The sequence below is a fragment of the Cataglyphis hispanica genome, chromosome 18 (assembly GCF_021464435.1).
Source record: "Cataglyphis hispanica isolate Lineage 1 chromosome 18, ULB_Chis1_1.0, whole genome shotgun sequence".
Classification (NCBI taxonomy): domain Eukaryota; kingdom Metazoa; phylum Arthropoda; class Insecta; order Hymenoptera; family Formicidae; genus Cataglyphis; species Cataglyphis hispanica.
The window spans coordinates 1,185,053-1,208,409 of NC_065971.1; the positions used below are offsets into that span (position 1 = coordinate 1,185,053).

General features: G+C 41.9%; 1 protein-coding gene across 3 annotated transcripts in view; it reads left to right on the forward strand.

The window, feature by feature from the left end:
- The window catches only part of LOC126856445 (basic-leucine zipper transcription factor A-like), an 83,437-nt gene that overhangs the window by 16,256 nt on the left and 43,824 nt on the right, over positions 1 to 23,357 (forward strand). The window contains exon 1 of one of the 3 annotated variants that reach the window (XM_050604941.1): positions 14,706 to 15,272. The exons of the other annotated variants lie outside the window; for them this stretch is intronic. Within the exon in view, the coding sequence (XP_050460898.1) occupies positions 15,252 to 15,272 (21 nt within the window). The 5' untranslated portion in view covers positions 14,706 to 15,251. Of the gene's footprint in view, positions 1 to 14,705; positions 15,273 to 23,357 lie in introns of those variants that run through there. 3 annotated transcript variants of the gene reach the window in all.

Sequence of the window (23,357 nt, forward strand, 5' to 3'; positions counted from 1 at the left end):
AATCGCGCGATATGAATCTTCGAAAGTGAGTTAACGGCGGGCGTTATTAGTGCGACAAGGTGAAACCCAGGGGCAGAAATGTCTATTGATTTTTCGAAGAAAACTCGGCATCCCTTCTCTTGGATCCGCCGCCGCTAACCTACATTCGAGTTATAGCGGCGGTACGAAGAGTCTGATAAAACGCGTCCGATAATGAGACTCGCGGCGTATCGCGTCGAGATAGGAACGCATTTTTTCCGATGGAAAAACAGGCTTGCCGCGATTTGGCTAATGCATATCTGATCTTTTCTTTCCGCTTTCTTCTTCGCTAAATAAAAAAAAAAAGGATGGAGAAAAATTAAATGGACATGAGGAACGAGCGTGTGATACCGCGATTGTCTCGCCGATCATTCGAATTTCATTGGTTCCGTTGGACGATGTGGCATCCTTTAAACCGTTCCCGTTTTCGGGGGTGAACGCGCCAGGATACCAAGCGACGGAGAGGGCGACTCGGTCGCAACCCCCCTTTCGTACTCGCGCCGAGGGGGATCGATCCGCGTTCACTCTGCGCACCTACCCCTGCGGCAAAACCCAAATCCGAATCCCGCTCGAAGAGCAGGAGCAGCGCCGGCTAAAATCGCCCGCGTTTTTAGCTGGGGCAAATTTTCGATGCGGCGCCGTGCCGCGTTGATTAAGCGAGATGATCCATACGATTGTTTGACATTTTTGTTAAATTAAATTCATCAAAACCGATTGTAATTTCCATGAGTTTAATTAGGTATCGGAGAACAATCTCTATGTTATTTCGACGATGGAGACACAATGTGATTGCACCAGTCAATCTACACCTATGCATAGGGAGAATAGTGTAAATACCAACGGTAATAAATAAACTTAAACTACAATAAATTACATTGTATTACAATCTTCGTTCATTGTCGCACAAAATTATCCCCGCTGGTGCAATCTAACTCCACCTTAGGATATTGCAAGAGCGCTATTAGTAAAACGACATTACGTTCCCTTGGGACTGTATATGTCATCAAAAAAATAGTAACCGAGTGGCGACTAAATAAAATGTATATAATTGATGAAATGTGACATTAGTTAATTCACTTTGAACGAAAGCATTAATTACAAATAAATAGATTAATTGATGCGGAACAATTATCTTTCTTTCTCTGTCTCTCTCTCTCTTAGAGTATGGATTTAGAAAATTAAATTAGTTATTATCGGATAAAAAAATGAAGCAAGTCGTGAGAGACATTTTGGTTCAGTTGACTTTGGGCAGACTCTGTGTGTGTGTGTTTGTGTTATAAATTTCTGCGCGGATAAACCGCGAGAGTTCCGACCGCACACGCGCGCTCTGGTCGCTCGCAGAGAGTGTATCGGATGGTCCACCGACTACCTCGAGTTCAGGCATTCTAGCTGGAAAATTTACAATCGAGTTCACGGAGAGTTGAAGATTCGCGAAAGGCTATGGTACCGTAAGGGCGTACGATCGATACGGAAAAGTTCCTCGAAATCCTGAGTAAAGCTTCGCCTCGACTACTATTTCGCGTAATTGCAATCATCAGATCTAGACCGGGTCTATTCGTCCCTGCGTAATTTCGTACGATCTTGTAGGACAGAAGTTATCCAGATCAGTTTCACAAAAAGTTTATCCTAATTTTGTCAGAAAATAAACGGTTGAAAAATTAATGCGATAATATCTTATAAAATATCTTAGAAAATATTTTATTTCGCATTTATTCATATCTATAATAATTTTAGCTAAAAAAAAAAAAATTTTCTTAAATTTTAACCGTCGATGATATTTGTCTTCTTCTTTAGTTAAGTTTACTTTTCCGATAGTATGAAAATCTTCCAAGATAGAAAATGCTAAAGAGAACGTGATCTCGGAAGAGATGTCCATCATGATCATCTTCAACGAAGAAGACAGGTTGTAGCTCTCTTATAGTTTCGCGAAAAAAGAAATCGATCGTAAGATAATAATTTTTTTCCCATTGCAATCGATTAATTTTCTCAAGTAGAAATAAAATAAAATAAGCCCGAAAATTAATACGAACAATAAGAAATGTTTTGTATTTTATAAACGTTATTGTAGACAATTTCCGAGCATAAAGGTTTAATAAATGTTTCAGCTAAAAATATATTAGCTAATAATTTATGTAACAAACTCTACTTAGGAATATTTAGCAATAGAAGATTTGATTTTTTTATTGTTAGTTTCACGCGTGTATTCCCATGTGTGAACGAATAATTGGGTTAAAGAATATCAAAACGAACATTTAATTTCACGTGTTCATCGGATATTCGGTTGCGAGGGATCGCGTAAACGAGAGAACAAGAGAGGATCAACAAGCGTGGGTGGGGTTGGGGCAAGTAGAAAGATTGTCGATGATCAAATAATTTTCAGGAATCGCGAATAAATCGAGAGGTTTGCACGCTCGGCTCGTGTGCATTTTCCAAATTCCAGAAAGAGAGCCATTTTACATACGGAATTAACGCTGCGCACGCATACATACTATATATGCATTCGCTGCGTATAACTATTCCAATCCAAACGAATCGTATAGCTCGAAAGTCCATTCATCATAGAGTTCATCTCAATATATATACATATATATATATATATATATGCTGTTCATGCATCATTGATAGGTAAAAATGCATCGGACACGCATTCTTCACCTTGTGCATATCAGCATTTTTCCATATAATGTATTAATAATATTAATTTACATAAATTAAGAATTAGAAAAGAATATCCTACGATTTTGTGAATTGTATCTTTCTACACTAACGATGAAATAAGTGTGTGAGAACGATAAAATTGATATAATTAATAGTAAACTTCGTAATTATCTACTTTAAAAGATTAAGCTGATCATAACACACTTTAATGCAATCTGATATTATATGTGAAATTTTTATTTTTTTGAAAATATTAGCCCATCTAGTATTATCTACCGTGCTAGATTTTTTATAGCATTTAATGCAGTACACAAAAACAATTTGCTCATAAAGATAATTTCAATAAAAGTATGACAATTCTACCTATTTATCCATTTCTGCAATTAAAACGTTGCGCGTCGCTTGGCTCCTCCATTTTTAAAGCGCCGCTCTCTCTACTTTAACATCCAATTCTATATAGAGAATATATTTTCTGAATTATCATATTTTCAACGAAAGAAACGAAAAGCAGATATAAAAGAGAAAAAAATAAATCATTATTTCAATTAAATAATTTTATTTATTTATTTATTTATTTTTTTTTTTTAATCTGGAGATCATCAAAATAAAATAATATTCTACATAAAATACAATAAAAGCAAAAAAGAAATTTATATAATTACAATACATATGAACTTAACTGTAAAAAATTTATTTACGGCAATATACGTTTTCATTGTTTTATTATTAAAAAATTAAAAAAAGCATTTTATACAATCCTTGTCTATAAAGAGATATAAAATATAATATAATATAATTATGTAATAATTTATAAATGTGCTTTATATAAGAGGCACGTGTTGTCCGTCGCCCGACGGTTTACATTGCAGAAAATCTCGCGGCTACTGCCGGGTTAACGAGATATCCGTACGGTATGCATCTCGACGTTACATCTTCGTATTTTGCGCCGTGGGCGTTACACAGCGTGTCAATATATTTTTCTCGCCGCGTTCCGGTTTGTCCGCATTTCGCGTATAATCGAGTGGCGTGGAGCCCCGCGCCGGTATCGCAGTCAGTTGGCATTACGGTTAGTCGGTATTCGCGGGTCTGGTCGGTATACAGAATGTCGATAATAGGTCGCCGTCGCTTTTATCCATCGGAATTGCGCCCGTCGATAATTCGTAGGGACGAAAGGCGGGAAATGGAAGAAGGAAGAGCGAAGAAGGTGACGAGAGAGGCGAAGGAGGAGAGAGACGGATACGGCGAGGATCGTCGGGATATGCAGGGGATGGTGGAGGATAACGCGAGCGGATGGAAGGACGGGGGAGGATACGGCGAGAGGAAACAGGTAGGGGTTGAACGCGTTCGTTGGAGAAGAGAGAGAGGGAGAGAGAGAGAGAGAGCGTGGTGGAAGGGTTTGGGGTGATAGGAGGGAGGGAAAGCGAGATGAAGGTGGGAGATGAGCGAGACCACGGGGGAGAGATGGAGCGGGTTTGTGAGAGGGAAAGGGGTGGAGAGCGGGATGGGTTGGACGATGTCATTTTAGATATTCGATGGAACCTGCACTGTGCGAGCACGTTGGTAATACCGCACACACAGACGGTGCAATAAAGAAGATGATGTCTGGAAAGAGTAGGAATTATACGCGGTTGACGCGTGGGAGATTGGGTTCTGTGACTTCTAATTTTAATTATAAGAATATAAACTCGAGACATATTGGAGGGCACCTTGTTACTTGATACCTGTTTTCGCGCTTGCTATACTGCAATGGATATGCAAAAATTATAATTTCTCCAAAATCGTTAGAGTCCATCGTACTGACTCGTACTTGCTCGGTCTCGCTCTCCACCCTTACTCAAACTTTGTTCCTCTATCTATATTATGTCAGGCACTACAATTTAGAAAGAGACAGAGAATTTCTATTCATTGCAGTTAATCGGAATTCGTTGAAACTTGTTACATAATTAGGAAACATTCATAACTTGTCAAAATCTATTATAATTATTTATATCAAAATTGATTGGTTCTAATGTTATCCAGAACAATTGTTTTTCTGTTTGTCATATCGAAAGTAATTTTACAAAGAGGCGATAATCGTTGTCTCTGTATAATTAATTAATCAAGGTAAAATTTTGGGCGCATAATTTTCTAATATTTATTTATAATAATTCAAATAGTAAAAAGTAATTTTGATAAATTTATTTTAATTGCATTATAATTAAAAATTAAAAAATTCTTTTTTAAATTGAATATTGCACGGTCCATCAAAAGATATTCAAATACATTAAAGGTTTAATAATCCAAAAGATTATTATACATATTATGATAAAGTTTATTCTAGATGTATGTATGATGTAATTATTTTCTATAATCATTTCAGATGCTTCCCTCTCTTTTTCTGTAAATTTTTCTTTATATATACTCATTATATATATTTGCAAACATGTATTTGCGCAATGTATACATGCGATTGCAATGGAAGAAAATACTTATAATTGATTTATCTTAAGCAAATACTGCTTCGCCTCTTGCACTATGAATAAGATGAATAGTACAAGTACGATATATCATCTAATTGACTTGATGTATATTGTTATTTGGTAAACCGAGAATCATCAAACCCGAGTTTTCATATAAATATTTCTTTCATGTGTAATGAATGGCAGATTCAAAAGGACAAATATCCAAAGAGCTTCGAGATATTCTTACAATATATTTACTCCCATAATTGTTTATCTTGTGACGTGCGTTATTACATGCTGCTAATGTCGTGATACGAAAACACATGCACGCACACGAAGCGACTTTTAAACGGTACGATGTGTAAGCCCCGTTAGTTTTACAGCACTATGAAGTTTTTTGAAGTGCCATATCGTACATTCGATCGTTGACTTTGATCGGACTTTTGTCTACAACGTTTGTGCGTCACGTGTCGAGCGGTCACGCGACATGAATTATAGTCCGGCGAGATGTATTAATGATCTTTAGTTATTCGCGCCGCGCGCGATCGAACTTAAAACCCGAGGAGATGAAATTTACCGTAGGTCATGGTGGTCCTTAACCGCATGCTTCTTATTAACGATCTTGCTTTAAAGGTCCGAGGAGTACGCCTCTTACACGTGTGACAAATTATACTCACTATAAGCTTGATGTAATAACAATGATTGAAGAAGGAAGAAAGTAAAGGTACGAGAGAAATGAAGAAAGAGGGGAAAGAATCATTTATTCGTATCCTAGAACACACAAACTCTCTCTCTAGTAATAAATATCTGTATACAGAAATTTAGTATGGTATATGAAAAAAATAGTCAGTTACTATAAATCGATTTTTATAATTAATTGATAATTAATTGTCACGTGTTGTCATTTTTGCGCTATTTTTTCTTTTCATATTTCATATTATTTAATTCAAAAATAATAATTTTAATAATTATCTTTTCTTTTGACTTATAATTTTATAACTTTGATTTTTTTTTTCTTGCAAATAATCACGGTGAGCTCTTTGCCATGTTAATTAAAAACTAGATATTAGTAAAGAAATTTAAAGTGCACAGAGTAATTCAAACTTATCCATCTGTACAATATTAGTATAGATAAAAAGAAATATTTAAAAAAGATATCTAAAAAAAAGTCTCCACTTCCGGAAAATTATCTACAATCTACCAAGAAAAATCTACGCATGTGTAAGTTATTTTAGGATTGTTTACGTAAGTCAAACACTAAATGTTATTATACAATAAATGCCTTCGATTATTTATAGAAATGAAGGTATTCATGATGAATGCTCTGTGTATCTTATTTATATATCACATTCACTTTGCACCTTTCGCATCAATATGCTGTTGATTTGTCCGCCGAACTATATAGGTAAGCCGGAATTCGCAAACGATTTCACAGCTGTTTACATGAGGGCGAACACCGGCTGCGTTAAAGAGCGAGTACGAGGAAGGGGAAGGGAAAAAAAAGAACATTTTCCTGCTCTTCGTCTGGCGGGCTCTCTTTCTCCTCACTAAATCCGAGGCGTGCCAAACAATCGGCCATTCGAAAACAATTTCGCGGGCCGATACATATCTCGGCACGGCACCATTTAGAGTCGAAGCGCGCGGTAGTAGAGGAAGGCTCGGCGGCCGAGCCTTGGAAAGAAAAGAACACGGGGGGATTCCGAAAATGTCCCATCTCATCTCACCTCGCCCCGCCGTACCGTAATGCCGGAGACGGTGATAAAGCGGAGCAGCGGCGGCGGGCGGAATCTCACGCCCTCGTAAATAGAGTCGCGGGTCCATTCATGAGTTCGGCCAGAAGCAGCACGGCGCGCTCGTGCGTACACGCCGGAAAAGTCTTTTTCTCGGTGTGTTTTACGGGAGGTCAGGGTTACAGAGGCGGAAAGAGAGGAACGTGGCAGGGGATGGCGAAGGAGATGGAGGAGGTGGAGGAGGAGGAGGAGGAGGAGGAGGAGGAGGAGGAGGAGGAGGAGGAGGAGGAGGAGGTGGGACGAGAGTTACGTGCGACTACTCTACGATTCTGTCCGTACGATATTTGTACGCGCTCTCATTTTTTTTTCTTTGTCTTTTTCTACGCGCTACCGGCACGTCATTGTGGGTTGAAATTAATTCGGAATGATACCGCAGACCGTTTCCGCATGAATGATGCAAACGTGAAAGTATATCCCGTCAATTGGATTGTCTATCGTCGCGATATCACGATGTTCGGTCAACGGTTAAAAACAATTGAAAGTGAAAAAAATCGAAATTGGAAATTTTTAGAATAGTCATTAAATAGCTAATTATATATTATAACATGTAAGGTTTCATGAGTTTTGTATGCGCATTTTCAGTGTGATCGGAAATTTTTTGAAGTTTAATCTGCGATTGTTTTTACTCACACGCTCGGTAAGTAATTAGTGTTTCGTAACAATATATTAAATCGATTTAGACTAAATAAACTTAACAGTAATGAGAGTAGAAATTGTTAAAACGTAGCAAAACACGATTTATCACGTATAATGAGAGCTTCAGCTGCCTCTTCACGTAATTTTGCGAGATATTTCAACAATTTCCCGCGAGAGAAACATGACGTTGCTTTCGAAAAGTTCAAATCTTTCGCATGAGAGAGAGAGAGCAAGAGAAAGAGAGAGAGAGAGAGAGAGAGAGAAATGTTTATTTTTAATATTGTATCAATAATAGTACACAAATACTCAAATACGCACACATCACAAACGAAAGGGAGAGAGAAAGAAAGAGAAAGCATTAGCTCTCTAATATTTTCTTTTCTAAATTAACGAAAAGTGTACATCAAAACATATACATACATTCACTATTCTAGACTGATTATTCACAAGCGATTGCGAGGGATTACAAGAGATTCTCTTCAGCATTTCAATCACGCCAATTTTTATTAAATATTGTTTGGCAAATATACCAGTCGGCTATAATATAATATAATCAATATAATATTACAAGCCGGCTAATCGTAAAGGCAAAAGTATCGATGCGTAAAAATATATGATTTAAAAATAATTACGAAAGATTCATTGATATTTCGAACATCATAATCTCTAATCGCACGCACGCACGCGTGCCATGCATTATGGCGTTCTTTCGCGTTCGTATTCTCGCAGTCGAGATAGACTCCGAGCTTCGAAACGACTTTATCGCAGATAAAGATAGCCTTATCACCCTGGACGCGCCGATAAGACGCGTCGCGTGGAACGGCTGTCGACATACTCGGCTTCCTTTCTCTTTTTCTGCTTTATTAACGATCGACGATCATCTTAGGATTACAATCACCGATATATACACATAGAATGAAGATTTAGCCTACTGAAAAATATCCGTTATTGGTTTAGCTTTAAGAGGTTGATTGTGATCATTTGTTTTTATTAGTACTTTTATATTTCACAATGATATTTTATTCTTATAAGATAATACAATGACAAAGTTATTGGAAGAAACAAAGCAGATATATTTTTTATTGTTAGCATTGTCAATTATTAAGCTTATTTAACGTATTTATTACAAGTTTTTTTTTTCAGCAGAAATTAGAATTTACCTGTATAGCAATTACCCTGTATATGTTAGGATTGTTATGACGAAACAAACTATCGATTAATTCGTATCGATATTGGTATCAAACGACACATTCAATTCCGCAATTAATATTTATATAAATAATTACACTGTATTAACAAAAAGAAATTATTTTTCTCACAAAAATCATTATAATATTGAATATAAAATATTGAATATACATTTATGAAAAATAATTAGCAATAATTATTTTAATATCATTTATATAATAAATCGGATAAAAAGATCTACTTTACATCTAGGAATAAAAAGAAACGCGAAAATTCTCGGGCAGTCTCTGTAAATATTCTGGAGATGCAAATTTGTCTGTATCTCTCTATGTATGCAAATACTCTTCCCTCATATTTCTGCATATCTTGACAAATTGACATTCTCTGATAATTATAATCTACATTCGCGTGTGTCAATTCGTCAACATCTATTGTATATCCACGTTGAAAATATAGTTATTCATTGTCAGGATTATATTCTGTATCTAATTATCCGAAAGTATGGAAAGCAATCTATCGACACTTTGATACAATCGCAGGTATCCTACTCATTAAAAATGTTTCGTCTTGATCGGTCGTTCGGCCGTCCCTCCCTGATTGCTCTTGTATTAGCGCTCTAAGTCACGCGCCGATAACAATCAGCACAAGCCGCTCTCGGCGAATGGAAGTCACGCGTATGCACGAGCTGTCGAATTAACCGATTAGCCTACAGCACCTGTCATCGTCCCCGGATGTCGGTGTCACCGGCGCGCCGAGGCGGCCTGTGTTAACAGGTGCCTTGGATTTCGAACAGTGCCGTTCGATTCGAGAGGCTAGAATTTTATCTTGCACGAAAGAGAGATTATATATATATCTAACCACACGTTCACGGTCAAAAATCGTATCAGTGCTTCGAATCTATCGTTTGAAGAAAGATACGGTTGTGTAGAAAAGAATCTGATAACTTGCTTTTCGAGATGAAATAAAAATTATAAATATATATTTAATTGTTATACGGTTTAACTGAATATATGAAATACGTGTTTTTACGGATAAAAGAATATATAACAAATTTGTGTATCAGTATTTATTGAAAGCGTTGATCGCTATGTGAATAGCTAAACTGCAATCTGAATAGGCGTATCATTAATATTGTCAATGCAAAGATGCACTCCCTTTGATACTCATCATGATGCTCATCACATGGGGGTGCTCGCGAAAGACCCAACTTTTGGTATCGCGGAGGCGAAAGGCGGCAATGGCGAGAATGGCGGGAACGGCGGGAAAATTGAGCCAACCGTTCTAGTGTATCTTGTTGCTGTACCACATCACCGGCATAATACGGTTTTCACCGGCTCTTTCTCAGAGTTACAGCTAGGTAGAATCGTGCCATAACTGTACACGAACAACGCGCGGATTTCGCATCGGTTCGACATTACATATTGATATAACGTGCGATTTAACATTTCCAGCTAATCTCAAGTGTGGTGTTTGCAAAAAATATAATTTCAACTCTCGGATTTTCATTACGAAGCATTTTGATTTTTTTTCTCAAAAGTAGAAACTGCGATAAATGAAACAATTATTCGTAGAAATATAGCTTTAATAAGAAAAAATTTGAAATAAAATTACGAAAAAGTATATGATTTCTTTTTGTGTCCTATGTAAATTATAAATGTGCATATCGGAGTACGCGTATTTATTTTATATGAATATTTCTTATTTTGATACATGAAACCAGCTTTTCTCGTTACAATATTCACAAGTCAATATTTATTTGCATAATTTCTATGGGATATATTTCTTTTTCGAATTTTATTTTCTAATCATTAAGATATATTTTCCAACAAACTTTATCGCTTTTTTTTGCACAAAAAAAAAGAAAAAAGTGAATAGTTTGCAATAGAGGCAATTAATAATTGAAAGCATTTTGTTTTTAAACTGCTTTTTCGTGACGCGTCGTGAGCGATTCTCGTCTTCCATGTGAAGAAATCTGCGGCAGTGGTTTAAGAATTCAGGCCGGAAGTGTACAGGAGTCGCAGCTTTCGAAGACGATCGTAAAACGTCCCGTCAGATCTCCGCCGTTTCCTGATCCCCACCGCGGTATCCTTCGCCGAGTAGCTTCACCGAGGCATTAACGAGCGCTCCTAGTCGACGAGAAAGTACAGCGACGCCTGTGCGCGGCAAATCTCAACGAACTGAATTCTATGGGCACCTTTGTAAGCGATGCGTACGCTAGAAAATATGTCGAGAATATAATTGTACCTTGGAAGGACAAAAATATCCTATGATATTACGTTTATTTATAATATATATATATATATATATATATATATATATATATATATATATATAAACTATTTTCGCATTCTGAAATCGAAACGATAGTTCTCTCTTTAATCGTAAAATGCTGAATTATTTTCGGATACATCGAAGAAACAATCTTCTAACTTACTGTCTGGATTTTTGTAGAAATATTAAATATATAATATTAAAAATACATCATAAAATACAATCATAAAATATATGACCTTGTGTTAATTAATGAAAAGAATCTAATGAAGATCGATTCGAAATGGAATATTTATCAATAAAGCTTCAAAGATTCTCGCATCTCTGAAATATGATGACAAAGTGTCGGGACGGGAAAAGACATGGAACTACCGAACGTGGGCGGAAGCCGTACGCGGTATCGTGGCAAATTCTAAATTCCCTTCCATCTCACGGCCGTGCATGCGCGCCCCGCGTTCGAATAAGGCTCGCGTCCAGAGAGTAAGGACATTCATTGGCCACAATTCATCCGTCGTGCCGTGCCCAGCCAATCGTAAACACGGCCGGCACTTTCCTCCGAGCCGCGCTCATCATCGCCGTATTGCGTAAAACGCAAAGGGCCTACCGTGTGCGTAGATAACGCGCCGGATTTGCACGCGTATATCGCGCGCAGGTACACGATGTATCCGCGTATGTACATGCCAGGTGAGTCGTGGCGCGGATTCGAGCGACGACGCGGCAGTTTTCGTGCTCGGCAATGTCCGCGCATTCTCGCGGCGCGCCGCGCCGGCCAGTTAAAAGTTGCCTCCACGCCGCCCGCTACGACGCTTGGCCCGCCGCTCTCAGCTCCGTGGCGTTAGTCGCAGTTAACAACAACCGGACACGTCGAACCGGCCGACGAAATCGTCGACAGGGAATCCCAGCAGGCGCGCGCCGTTTGCCCGGACGTTTGAAGATTTCATCTTGACCTCTTGCATTTATATTTTATATTATATATAATGAATTATTGTTATTGATAGTACTCCTCTCTAATGTACGTGCAGGTTTTTGTCGACAAACGATCGAGTAACTTTATGTCAAGCTTTAGAAATCAGATGACTTAGAGACAGAGAAAGAGAGAGAGATAAAATGATATTTTATTAAACTCTTATTTTATGATTTCAAAATTTTTTTCCATGAATATTTATATCATCTCGAAAGCGCTCACCCAAAATTATATTATGACGAAATTCAATCGAATTGCATTTAGAGATACAATCAAAATAAATCATATGTTTACAATATTTTCCACGCGTCTTAATAACTCAAAGAAGCGCGCTGGTAAACGCGCGCGTATAATATCGCGAACCACGAAAATATTATACAACGGAGCGCTTCCCTCGGCCCCGCCGACATTTCCACCGTCGTCGCCGTCGCCATCGCCATCGTCATCGTTTCCGAAGAGAAACCGAGCTCGGCGACGGCGGCGGCGGTGGCGGCGGCGGTGGCGGTGGCGGTGGCGGCGGCGGTGGCGGTGGCGGTGGCGGCGGCGGCGGTGGCGGCGGCGGCGGCGGCGACGGCGGCGGCACGGAGCCGCTTCTCGTCGGCGTACATACATGTGGCACGCTTGTGTTCTCGGTCTCTGCCGAGACCTCGGGGCCGCGCGCTCTGCCTCGCGGCCGCATACGGAATGACGCGCAAAATTCGCGGAATTGGCCGACGCGGGGAGGTCAGCCGATCGTAGAACGACGGCGCACGACCCCCGGCGTCCTTTCGCCGTCGCGGCGTCCCGATGACGCGCCCCTTTTACCCGATAGGGAATAAAAATGTTCGCGGTGAATTTTCTTAGGCTGCACGCCGTATGGAACGTGGCTCGCGCGTTGTCTGCCCGCACCCGCCGCCCGTCATCACCGCTCGGCTGGCTCGACTCTCGGCTGGCTCGGCCGCGCGAGCGAGCGAGAGCGGGGACCTTCTCTCGCTCGGCCGTTCTTGCGCTGCGCGCCGTATACAGCCAGCCAGTCAGTGGCGAGTTTTGAACCTAGTGGCGTTAGGCCGACTCCCTCGTACTCGGGGGCCCCTGCACCGGAGAGACCGAAGGTTCCCTGGTGAAGGCTGTCGTTCGGCGCTCTCGACGCGCGCCCGAACCTCCGAGAGACACTCTATACCTTGCGTTTAAGGCCGTATGAAAATTTATTCATGGACGCGCTCACGTAGCTTCGTTCTCTCTCTCTCTCTCTGTCTCTCTCTTTCGCGTATTCTTTTTTCCCGTTCTCTCTCCGTTTTCTCTCGAAACTCTTTTTTCCTTTCCTTACGCGAACGGCATTTTTTTATCGAATTGAACATTTCGAAAATTATAGCAAATTAACTTCTCTTTTCGAATCAATTTATCGTACTAGACTCATCTCGCTGTAATAATATCTTATTTTCTTTATGTTATATATATATATATATTACTATGCTATATATTACAGATATTATCTTCTACAATTTCATCATACAAGGCGAGAGAAATTGAAAAAAAAAATGTATATTCATTAAAAAGAATTCGTATGATTGAACGATGCCGCTTCTCAACAGGTCTTTCTCCCGATTTTCGTCATGGAGAGCGAAAAAAGTGCGCCGAGCGCGAAAAACGTTCCGTCGAAACGCTGTTTGCGAACGAGCGCGCGTGATTACCTCGCTGGCCACAAGGTCCTGGTGTCGCGCAGTGGCGCGATTGACCGTGCTATCTCGGTCGTCTCGTAAGATATTAAGCAGCGCCGCGACGAGCCTGCAATCGGTGCGATCTGCGCACGGACTTGCGCGTCCGCGAAGTCATTTTGAGTTTCTGCCGAGTTCTTTGTCGTTGAAATATTTCAACCGCCGTCCGTCGATCCGTTCCCCGATATAACTTTCATCGACCGACCGCGTTATCACGGACTTTCTCGAACAGAGCGATTTTTCTCGATCGCGGACCTTTCCTGAGAGGAAGGATATTTAATATCGCCAACTCGATCCAGTCCCCCTCCCTCCCCCTGCCTCTCTCCCCCCCGCCAACCCCGTCGTACGAGAGAATCCGTTTCTTTTTCCACAACGCAATCCGAGACATTTTTTTTCTCCCCCTCGTCCTCCCGCGCGTTAATAAGCGTCGCTAATCATTCGACGATAAAAGCATTGTTTATATCTGAAAAGCTGCGCGCTTCGACAATGAATTTCCTTTCGCGTGCGGTTCAGAGTGACATACACAGGTATTCAATTCGATATTAATTATGTAATTAATTTACGCGGCGTGAATGAAACGTATCCTTTCATTTATATCAGTTGCAGGGAAACGCGCCAACAATATGGCATTATGCGCGTTTAGCGAGCGATCGACTTTTTTCTTTTCAAAATTCACGTTAAGAACGATGCAAACATATGTTGGCGTTGACAGAAATCATCCCTAGGTCACGCGGACTCCTTTCTTTTCTTTTTAACTTTATATTGACAAGAGCATGGCGATTCGCGAGATAAGAAATTGTTTCCGGATGATGGCTTTTCGAACAATGGTACATCGCATTTTGATTTCCGCGTTAAATGAAATTGGACGGACAAAGCGCGCGTCGCGGGGGCACGTCGGCGCGCGTCTACGGCACTGACAGTCGTGTCGGAGTGCAGGTGGGCCGAGCGCCGGCGGAAATGGCCGAGCGCGCATTCGGGGGAAAACCGAGCGGCGCTACTCGGCGATGACTGTTGTCAGAGTCAGAGTGTTCAGTAATGCTTCGCATGGCCAGCTAACTACTAGTATGTGCGTCGGTGACAGTCGCGTTGTCATCTGTTCGGAGTGATCGTGCGATGTTACTCGAGGAGCTAACCGGACTAGATACCGGCGGCCGACGCGTTCGTCGCGCAGTGAATTTTTCGTGAGACTGTGAATTAAAAAAAAAGGAAACGAAACAAAGAGGAAATATATAACACGCGAAAAGCGCTAACGGACACGTACCAGAGAAAAGACGGACAGAGAGTGAGTGAGACGCGGTGAGAGAGTGAACGCGAAAGACAGACAGAAAGAGAGAGAGAACGGACATCGGGAACAGAACTCATCGTGCCAGGGCCGAAGTAACGTGGAACTTCGGTTCCACGCATATCCCTGTCGTGTCTGTTGGTGTTGGTTTTTCATTTTCTCTCTCTCTCTCTCTCTCTCTCTCTCTCCCTCCCGTTTCGAATATCGAGTCACGCGGAGAGGAAAAAAACGGACCGTCGCGGTAACACCGTGTGCGGCAGTGCAGCAGCAGCGTACCAAGATGCTGTCGTCAATGTCAGCGAAATAATAATGTGGTGCGACGTCAGTCAGGTGAGTTTCGCGCGCGGTTCCGCGGCGCATCGTTCTCTTACTATCGCGCGGCGACCGGCCGCCGTCCTTTTTTCTCACAACCCCCTATCCCCTCCGCGCGCGCATTTGCGCTCCCCCGTACATGCGTTCCCTTCTTTCGGCTTTCGGCGTGTACGACACGCGTGCTGCGTTTCCGCGTTTCGCGCCGGTCATGGAGAGCGAGTTACGTGATCTCGCGCGCGCCGTTTTTCGCCTCTCGAAGAAGGATCGCGAAAGAGTCCGGACTCTCGTATAAACGACAACGACTCGAGTGTTTTGCCGTCGAGCTTTAATCTTTCGATAACGACGTTACGCGTACATCGATATTCCGCACCGGGTGCGAAACAGCACCCGGCTTTCTCGATCGTCTCGTTCAGCTCCGAGCTGTTTGGGCTCCTCGATTCTCGTTCCGTCGGCTAACCGCGCCCCGACGGCTATCTTCGGGGGTCGAAGGCGGATCGAAAAAAGAAAGAAACAAGACTTGCCGTTTCTCTCCACGGCGCATCGCGTAGCACGCTAACGCTTACAACGTTCTTGAAAAATCGATCAACCTTCTCTCATACTCGCTCGCTCGTTTTCGGGCCTTTCGCTTTAAGCGAAAAATCGTTGGCGGCGCGCACAAGACGCGACCGTACATAGGACATCCAAGTGTCAGATTTGACGCGTGGTAACCTCGTGTTCGGTAGTTTGAATTCGAAGCGATCCCGCGTTTCCTTGGCCCGGCGGGGGGAAAGGCAGGAGGGCGGCCGCAAGAGGAAAGAGGATGACGAGGCGAAGCTCGACGAGGGGGAACGACGACGAGGTGGCTTGCGTACTGTGTGGGCCGTGGAGTCAGCGGGGTACGAGAGAGAGGGGGGGAACGGAACGAGCGACAGCGGCAGCTTGATAGCGCAATAGGGTGGGGAGGGGGAATGGGACGAGAAGGGAACGGCGGTGAGCGGCAGAGTAGAGTGGCGAGGACGGGGAACGATGGGGAACGGTGGGGAAGAGCGAGCGGAAAAGGGAGAGAGAGATCGCCCGAGGCTGCTGGCTGTGCCTCCTCTTCTTCGCTTGGCCAGCGCCGCGAGGAAACCTAGCGTCGGTTCAGAGATGCTAGGTGGGGATACGGTTATAACCAACCATCAAGGGGCAGCGTCGTCATGGTTACCACGACGACAACAACCCGATCTGCTCTAGGGGGGTGTTTTTAAAGACATTCGCTTTTGCCGCGTCTCCCGCTCGCTCTTTCTCTCTCCCATTTCCGGCGTTCTCTATTCTACCCTCCTCTCTCTCTCTCTCTCTCTCTCTCTCTCTCTCTTTCTCGTTTTAGTCCTTTTTCCTTTATCCCCTCCGCGTTTCCCTCTTCCTAGCGATTGTTTTTCGTCACGAGGTCTTTGAGCGGCGAAATGTTTTGCGACAAAATCGAAGAAGAGGGGCGCGATATCGTAATCCACGAAGAGAGCGCAACTAGAGTCATAATTTTGCGCCACCGCTATCCGAATTGTTTTTCGAGATCTCTCCTAGCCGCTGAAGATTACTAACATTGTTTATATATATGTAAACTCCATTTATTAATCACTATATATATTCTAATAATATTATGAACGGAATATTTCAGTACAAAATTAAATAGCTTACGAGATAAAACTTAATACAAAAACATTGTGATTTAAATAAAAAATTATCACTAACCCCATATTTTGCGTCAAAATAAATCTATTAAATCTTGAAACCGATTGAAATGTTGCATCCTCAATTTTTCATTCCTTTTTTTTTTTTAATCCGACATTACCACACTATGGAATTTTTTCGACTTATCATTCTCGGGTTATTGGAAATCGATCTGCCGCACTTTTCGAAAGTAAAAAAAAAAAAAGTTATTGCTCCGGGATGCTATAGTACTTCAAATGTCAACCGCAAGCACTGTTTTGTTTAGACGATTAACTGTAGGCCGGTGTGAAATCGCACCGTAAAGGCATACATTTACACAGAGATTTGCTTTTGATGATCATTTCGGACAAAACCATTCAAAGCAAGAGGAATGCTGTAAATAGTATTTCAAAAACATTGATCATCCATTGAGCTAAACAGTAGGATCATCTTTTATCACTTTGTTCGAATGATCATCCACAACATACATGATATACAACGAACCGTGTGAACATCAAATAATGCCCGAGACGGTTCAAAAGTTTCTCGCGTATTAATGTAGAGATTCCCTGGAACTAGACGGAAGTAGTTACAAGCGGAATTAATGGAGAATTTTTAAGAGTCGTCAATCCATCATATACATATGTATATTAAAAATTTTTCAATGCATACAAAGTAATCTTGAAATCTTAGAAAGAATATCTCTCTCTCTATATATAGAAATATCTCGATATCATTTTCCGCGTGATAATAATATTTGCGCTTTATTCTTTGAAGATTTTAGCGACGAGAATTTTTAAAAAAATTATTAAAAAAGATCACTCGCGATTTTCGTATTCTAGTGTAAAAGAAAGCAATGGACGATTTACTTGTTTAGGGGCGATCTTCCGCGTAACGGGCGTAAAATTGGTGCATGGACGTAGAGCGGATACGTCTACCAAAATTCGGGTGGCGATAAATCAGCAGTGTCTAGGGGATGAAGGGTGGTACACAGACACAAGGGTGAGGGGGAGGAGGAAGAGAAGGATGAGAGAAGAGGAGAGGGTTTTTCGGCGTTTCCGACGGCCGGTGCGCCATCGGTGGCCCGATGACCGACAAAACGAGCAGTTTTTCCACGTGGTTTCGCGTCGTACGCGACAAAAGCTTGTCTCGTTGTGTGCGTATTCGCCGATGCATCGTTGAACTTGGACGAAAAATTCGCGCACTCGTTCACTTAACCCTGTCAAAATCAATGATGAATTCGCAGCTGTTCGATCACCGACCATAGTATAAACTGTAGTTTATTTTAAATATACAAAAGTTGCATTTATTATGAAAATTGTACGATAATTACAACAATTACAAAAAAAGCAAAACTCTTTTTTGCATTACAAGTATTAACATATGTTGTGCTTTAATGCCCTCATCTGCGGATTACATTTGCATTTCTATGTAAAGTTTTACAATTTTTACAATCCGTGCAGATACTGTTCCTAAATATTCAAGAGAGAAAATGATAAGTATTTTTAATATAAATATCTTGCTCCCTTTAGCTCAGATTAGTTTAGGACACAAATCAAATATGATCACAGGTATCTGTCATCGGGTGCATAAATACTCTTGAAATTCTGCGTTCTTCGATGTTACGTTAGGACGCATGTGTCTAGCGGTTTGCCCTCTTCCCTTACCCGAACTGTTTCTCTAAATTTTGTTGATGTAGATAAACTTAGAGATGTTAACATGCGTGGGAACGCATGCTAATTTATCAAAATATTTAAATAACATATTTTATCGAGACACGGGCTTATATAAACACAGAGAGACCAGCGAGCATCGATTCATCAGAAAGTGTGCAACTTATGTGACATAACTCCTCCGCGAATTCTATTTCTGTTGACGATGTATTTCCGTATTATCGACGTAAGCGGCATGGCGGATACTGGACCCAGCGTTTGATTTGATGCCGAGAGGCAAACCGCTGACCAAAAACACGTACGCTAATTCTCTGTAATAATCAATATTGCAATACTAGAATTACTTTGCCCGCTTCATTAGTTGATCAAAATCAATATCCCATATTCATTCTGAAAAATGAGACCCTATTTTGACGATGTGAGAGAGACGAGAAATGTTTTTTTAATTTCTACATTATAACTACAGTAAAATCTATACTTGTAAGTGTGCATGTGTCCGTGCGTATGCGTGTGACACTCCTCCGTAAAGCAAATAATATTTATTTCCCGGCGGGGAGTTGGCGCGCGCTCACATTTACGCTCGAAATTATATTTCAATATCGCATATTCTCTGTGCGCTGTTGCTTCGCGCGCGGGATGAACGTGCTATAAGCTCGTCGACTCCTCGATGGATTATTTCGACCGATCGAACGGTCGCGCGTTGTGCTACTTGGTGTTACCGCATGTCGCAACGTCGTTCTGTCGGTGCGACGCGGCGCGGCGCGGCGCGACGCGGCGCGAGTCGGCACAAAGTGAGTCCAAGTTTCCCCTACCTCCTACCCTCCCTCCGAGAGCACCTCCGCGTCCTTCGCCCCTCGCCGGCCTTCGTGCGCCCACCATCACGGGCCATTAACGAGAGAGTTATCGACGCGCGATCTGTCAATAGGCTTCTCCCATTCATAAATTCGCCGGGCCGGCGTGCGGCCGCCGCCGCATAGTTTTGCCGCAGAACCACGTGGCGGTGGCGGCGACCACGAGACGCCGTACCGATGGACGGACGGACACCTCCGCCGTTACGCTACGCGACCGGGTTGCTCCCGCTTTAACCGCGTGATTTACGGCCGGCCTCCCCGTTTTAAATGCATGGGGAGCAGCGACGCACCGAAGTGCTCCGAGCCCGTTCCCGCGCGGCCTGTAAGCCGAATCTTATTTTCTGTCTCTTCCGATTGCGGAAAGACTGATGCAGCATTCGCTGTGTCACTGGACGGGAAATGAGACACCGATATACTGTATGTATCTCTCTCGCGTCTCTTTCCGAACATTATGTGACAAAGAAACTGTGCTTGATTCAAATTTTTTTACCAAAATTTGAAAATTTTCCTTAGCAATATTTATGATAATTATTGATTATGCGCGTTGCGATGCATATTTTTGTAAAAAAAATTTCTTTATTCTCTTTTGTTTCTCCCATATTGTCAATGCATTTTTGTCGAACACCCAATATGCTTCTGCAATTGATACTTTTTGTTTCGATATCATATCGTTAGATTGAGCAACGCGGTATACAATGTTGTCGTGGCGACCTTCTGACACAGCTTTGCTCACTGCGTTCTTAACTTTTGCTCTTTTCTGCTTGATCATTTTGCCTGGGTATCATATTGCCGGGTAGAGGCTATCGTCGTTCTACAAGTTGCGGTTTTCAATCGATATGATATACGCGAGAATAATTTAAGTAGCGTCGAATTAAAAATTTACCAATTTACAGAGAAGACTACTGCTATATTGAAACTATTTAGAGATATATTCTCATGATTAAAATATTCTTATGGTTTAAGATATTTCGAAATCAAAGCGTTCACGTAATGAAAAATTGAAACAAATTCCATGGTTGCGTTTGTCGTACGTAACTCGCCAATAAAATGCCGATACGAACACGTGGATCGCCGTGTAAAAACGTGCGGACGTGTATGCGGACGGTATCGCAAGATCGATGAATGATGAATTACGAATATTGTAACGCCGTCTACCCCACCTCCCATGATCCCCTTCCCTGTCGCCATCGGAGACATCGAGGCACGTGGTGCATCGTACGCGCCTCGCATCGGCATCGCGTCGTCGCGCATTGTTTTGTTTACGTTACATGAACGGTCCGCGGCGATTGAAAAATTCGCCCGCTGTAATCGATACGTCAATCATGCGCGGGCGTACGCGCGCGATGACTATCAAGACTGCAGAGCGTAAAAGATTCACAGTGTATCTCTTGCCCGATTTATCCTTTCTTTCACTTAATTTAGGCGAGTCTATCATTGATCCTTTCACACACTTTGTTTTCGATAAAAAGGAAATAATATGGCTTTAATATACCGATAAAATCTTGAAACCATCAATACATTTTTTTCTTTTTAAAGAGTCACTTTAGCTATGAAATAAATTATTTTTTTTTGGGGGGGGAATTTTTAACTTGGTAAATTCGGGACGATCGGAAAATATCTTTCACTAAGTAAATTTGTTCACGAGAAAAATATCTATCTCAGAACTAAAATATAATAATTTTAAAAATGTAGAGAATAATTCATGATGGATATCTTGAATTTAAAACATAATCATAAACATTCAATTATTTGGCATCTGACATACTTGCAAAAACAACACAATTGTTTCATCTCGTGCACACATATATGGTACTGATTTTAAAACAAACCTTAGTTTTATAAGCTAAATGTGCGATTAGTTTTAGGAAATTAAACTTCAGATATAGGGACACAGCAAAGTCTAGTTTGGCAGAAACGAGGTCTGTCTCGGCTGTTTGAAAGATTCACCTGAGAAATGTATTGTTTTTTCATCTTTCTAACATTAATGTGGAACGATAAGACGCATAGAAACAAAGGATATCTTAAGTTAGAAAGTAGAAATGCGCGAGACGCGCCACTGCATACACTTGTAATTAATTCTTTTCCAACACTCTGGTACTTCATTATTTATTTATAGGGGACAGATTATATATTTAGAAAACGTAAGACTGCGTGTGATGTAAAACATACGTACACATGTGAAATAAGATGCTTTACATTTATATATAAGACCATATTTCATCACTCTGTAAAAAAAATTATTTGCTCGAATGAAATTCATATAATACGACTGCTCACGAGTTGTATGAAAAAAATAGCGGATTTTGTCCGATGTTTCGTTTCATGCGGGCTTTCTCGCGGGAATCTTCCGTAAAAATAACCGTTAGCGAGTCGGTAGAAACGCGCAGAACAATGTAGTTTCACAGTACTAAGAATTGTACGCGAATAGTTTCCCCATTCCTTTGTATGTATGTTGCATTACTTTGATAAGCGTTGCTGTGGTCATGATACTATTGCATTAATTATATTCTCAGATGTAATAAAATATTTAAATTTTTTCAAAAAAGAGAAATATAAAATAACATTAATATTTTTTTTTTTTAATTTTCAAGAACCAAACTAAAGATCCAATGTTGCAAACACGTATGTGCATGTGTGTTCTACATAAAATAAAAAAAAAAATTTATAAACGAGCGTGTATAAGAATAAGTGTCATTATCCTATCCTTATCTCTCTCTAAAGATTTGATACTCTTCTGCGGAATAAGAAATGTGGTCGGCACATGTGCATCACGTTGCTGACAAAGGTTAAGGTTGTCGTTAATAAGCGCTCTAAATTCGTAAAGCGAGCTCGAATTGCGGCGCATACCTCGCGAACTCCCGGCGTCGCGAAGCATCCGGCGATGCATCGCGTTCTAATCGAGTCGCGCGCGAAATTCTCATCCTCTCTTGCGGTAGGTTAAGGTTAAGCACGGAGAGAAGAATGGAAGGACAGAAAGAGAGAATGGAACAAAACGAGAGGGAGAAAGCGAGAGATGTGTACGGAGGAGTTTCGCGGCCCCGTTCTCTCTTTCCCCTTCATTAACGAGACCTTTTGCGCGGGCCTTTTGTGCGGGCGAATTTCACGCCCACCGCTACCTTAATGGCTACCAGGAATCAAGCCTACGGCGGCGGCGGCGGTGCTTGCGCGACACAATAGCACCTGCTGCTCGTGGCAGGACACGCACGAACTCGCTGTCCGAGTGGCAGGTGTCGAGCCGGTGACTTTTGTCCGTCGACACCATCCCAGCGAGAGATTGCACGTCTTATTGTCACCAATGATTTACGATCTATTATCCCTGCGATCGGTTCGAAAGATATTCTCCAATGTGTCAACATCATGTTTCTGAGAAGAAAGTTTTTAGTTTTTTACGAAACGAGACCAGAGGTGTGTTCCTAGGATTTTTCGAGGATCCTTCGAGTCAGCAAGGATAGTTTAACGCGGCCACTCAGCTCTCTCCCTTCTTCATCGTTTCGAGTCGCGTGCCTCTCTCAAACGAGCCTGCCTTAACACGCGGGACACACGCGGCGGCGGTGGTTTACCCACCGGCGCGACGATGGAGGAAGCAACAGTTGACGATATCGACGTGAATGAGGACGGTTTATGTACTTTCTACGGCGCGCGCCGTAGGAAGGACTCTCGCGCGTATGCGTGAGAGGCTCTCGCGTTACGCGCGCGTCACGGAAGAGCGTGTATACGTATGTACCATAAAGTGCGGTATAAACACACACGAGCAAAAGGATTAGGGGAAGGGCGGGGAGGGGAGAGTTTGAGGGGGAAGAGAGGAGGGTATGGACGGCGAGAGGAAGACGGAGATAGACAACGCGCCTCGTTGGGTGACGGTGGGTGACGCGGTGGGTTCCCACGGCGGGAGGGAGAAGGGTGGAGACTACGAG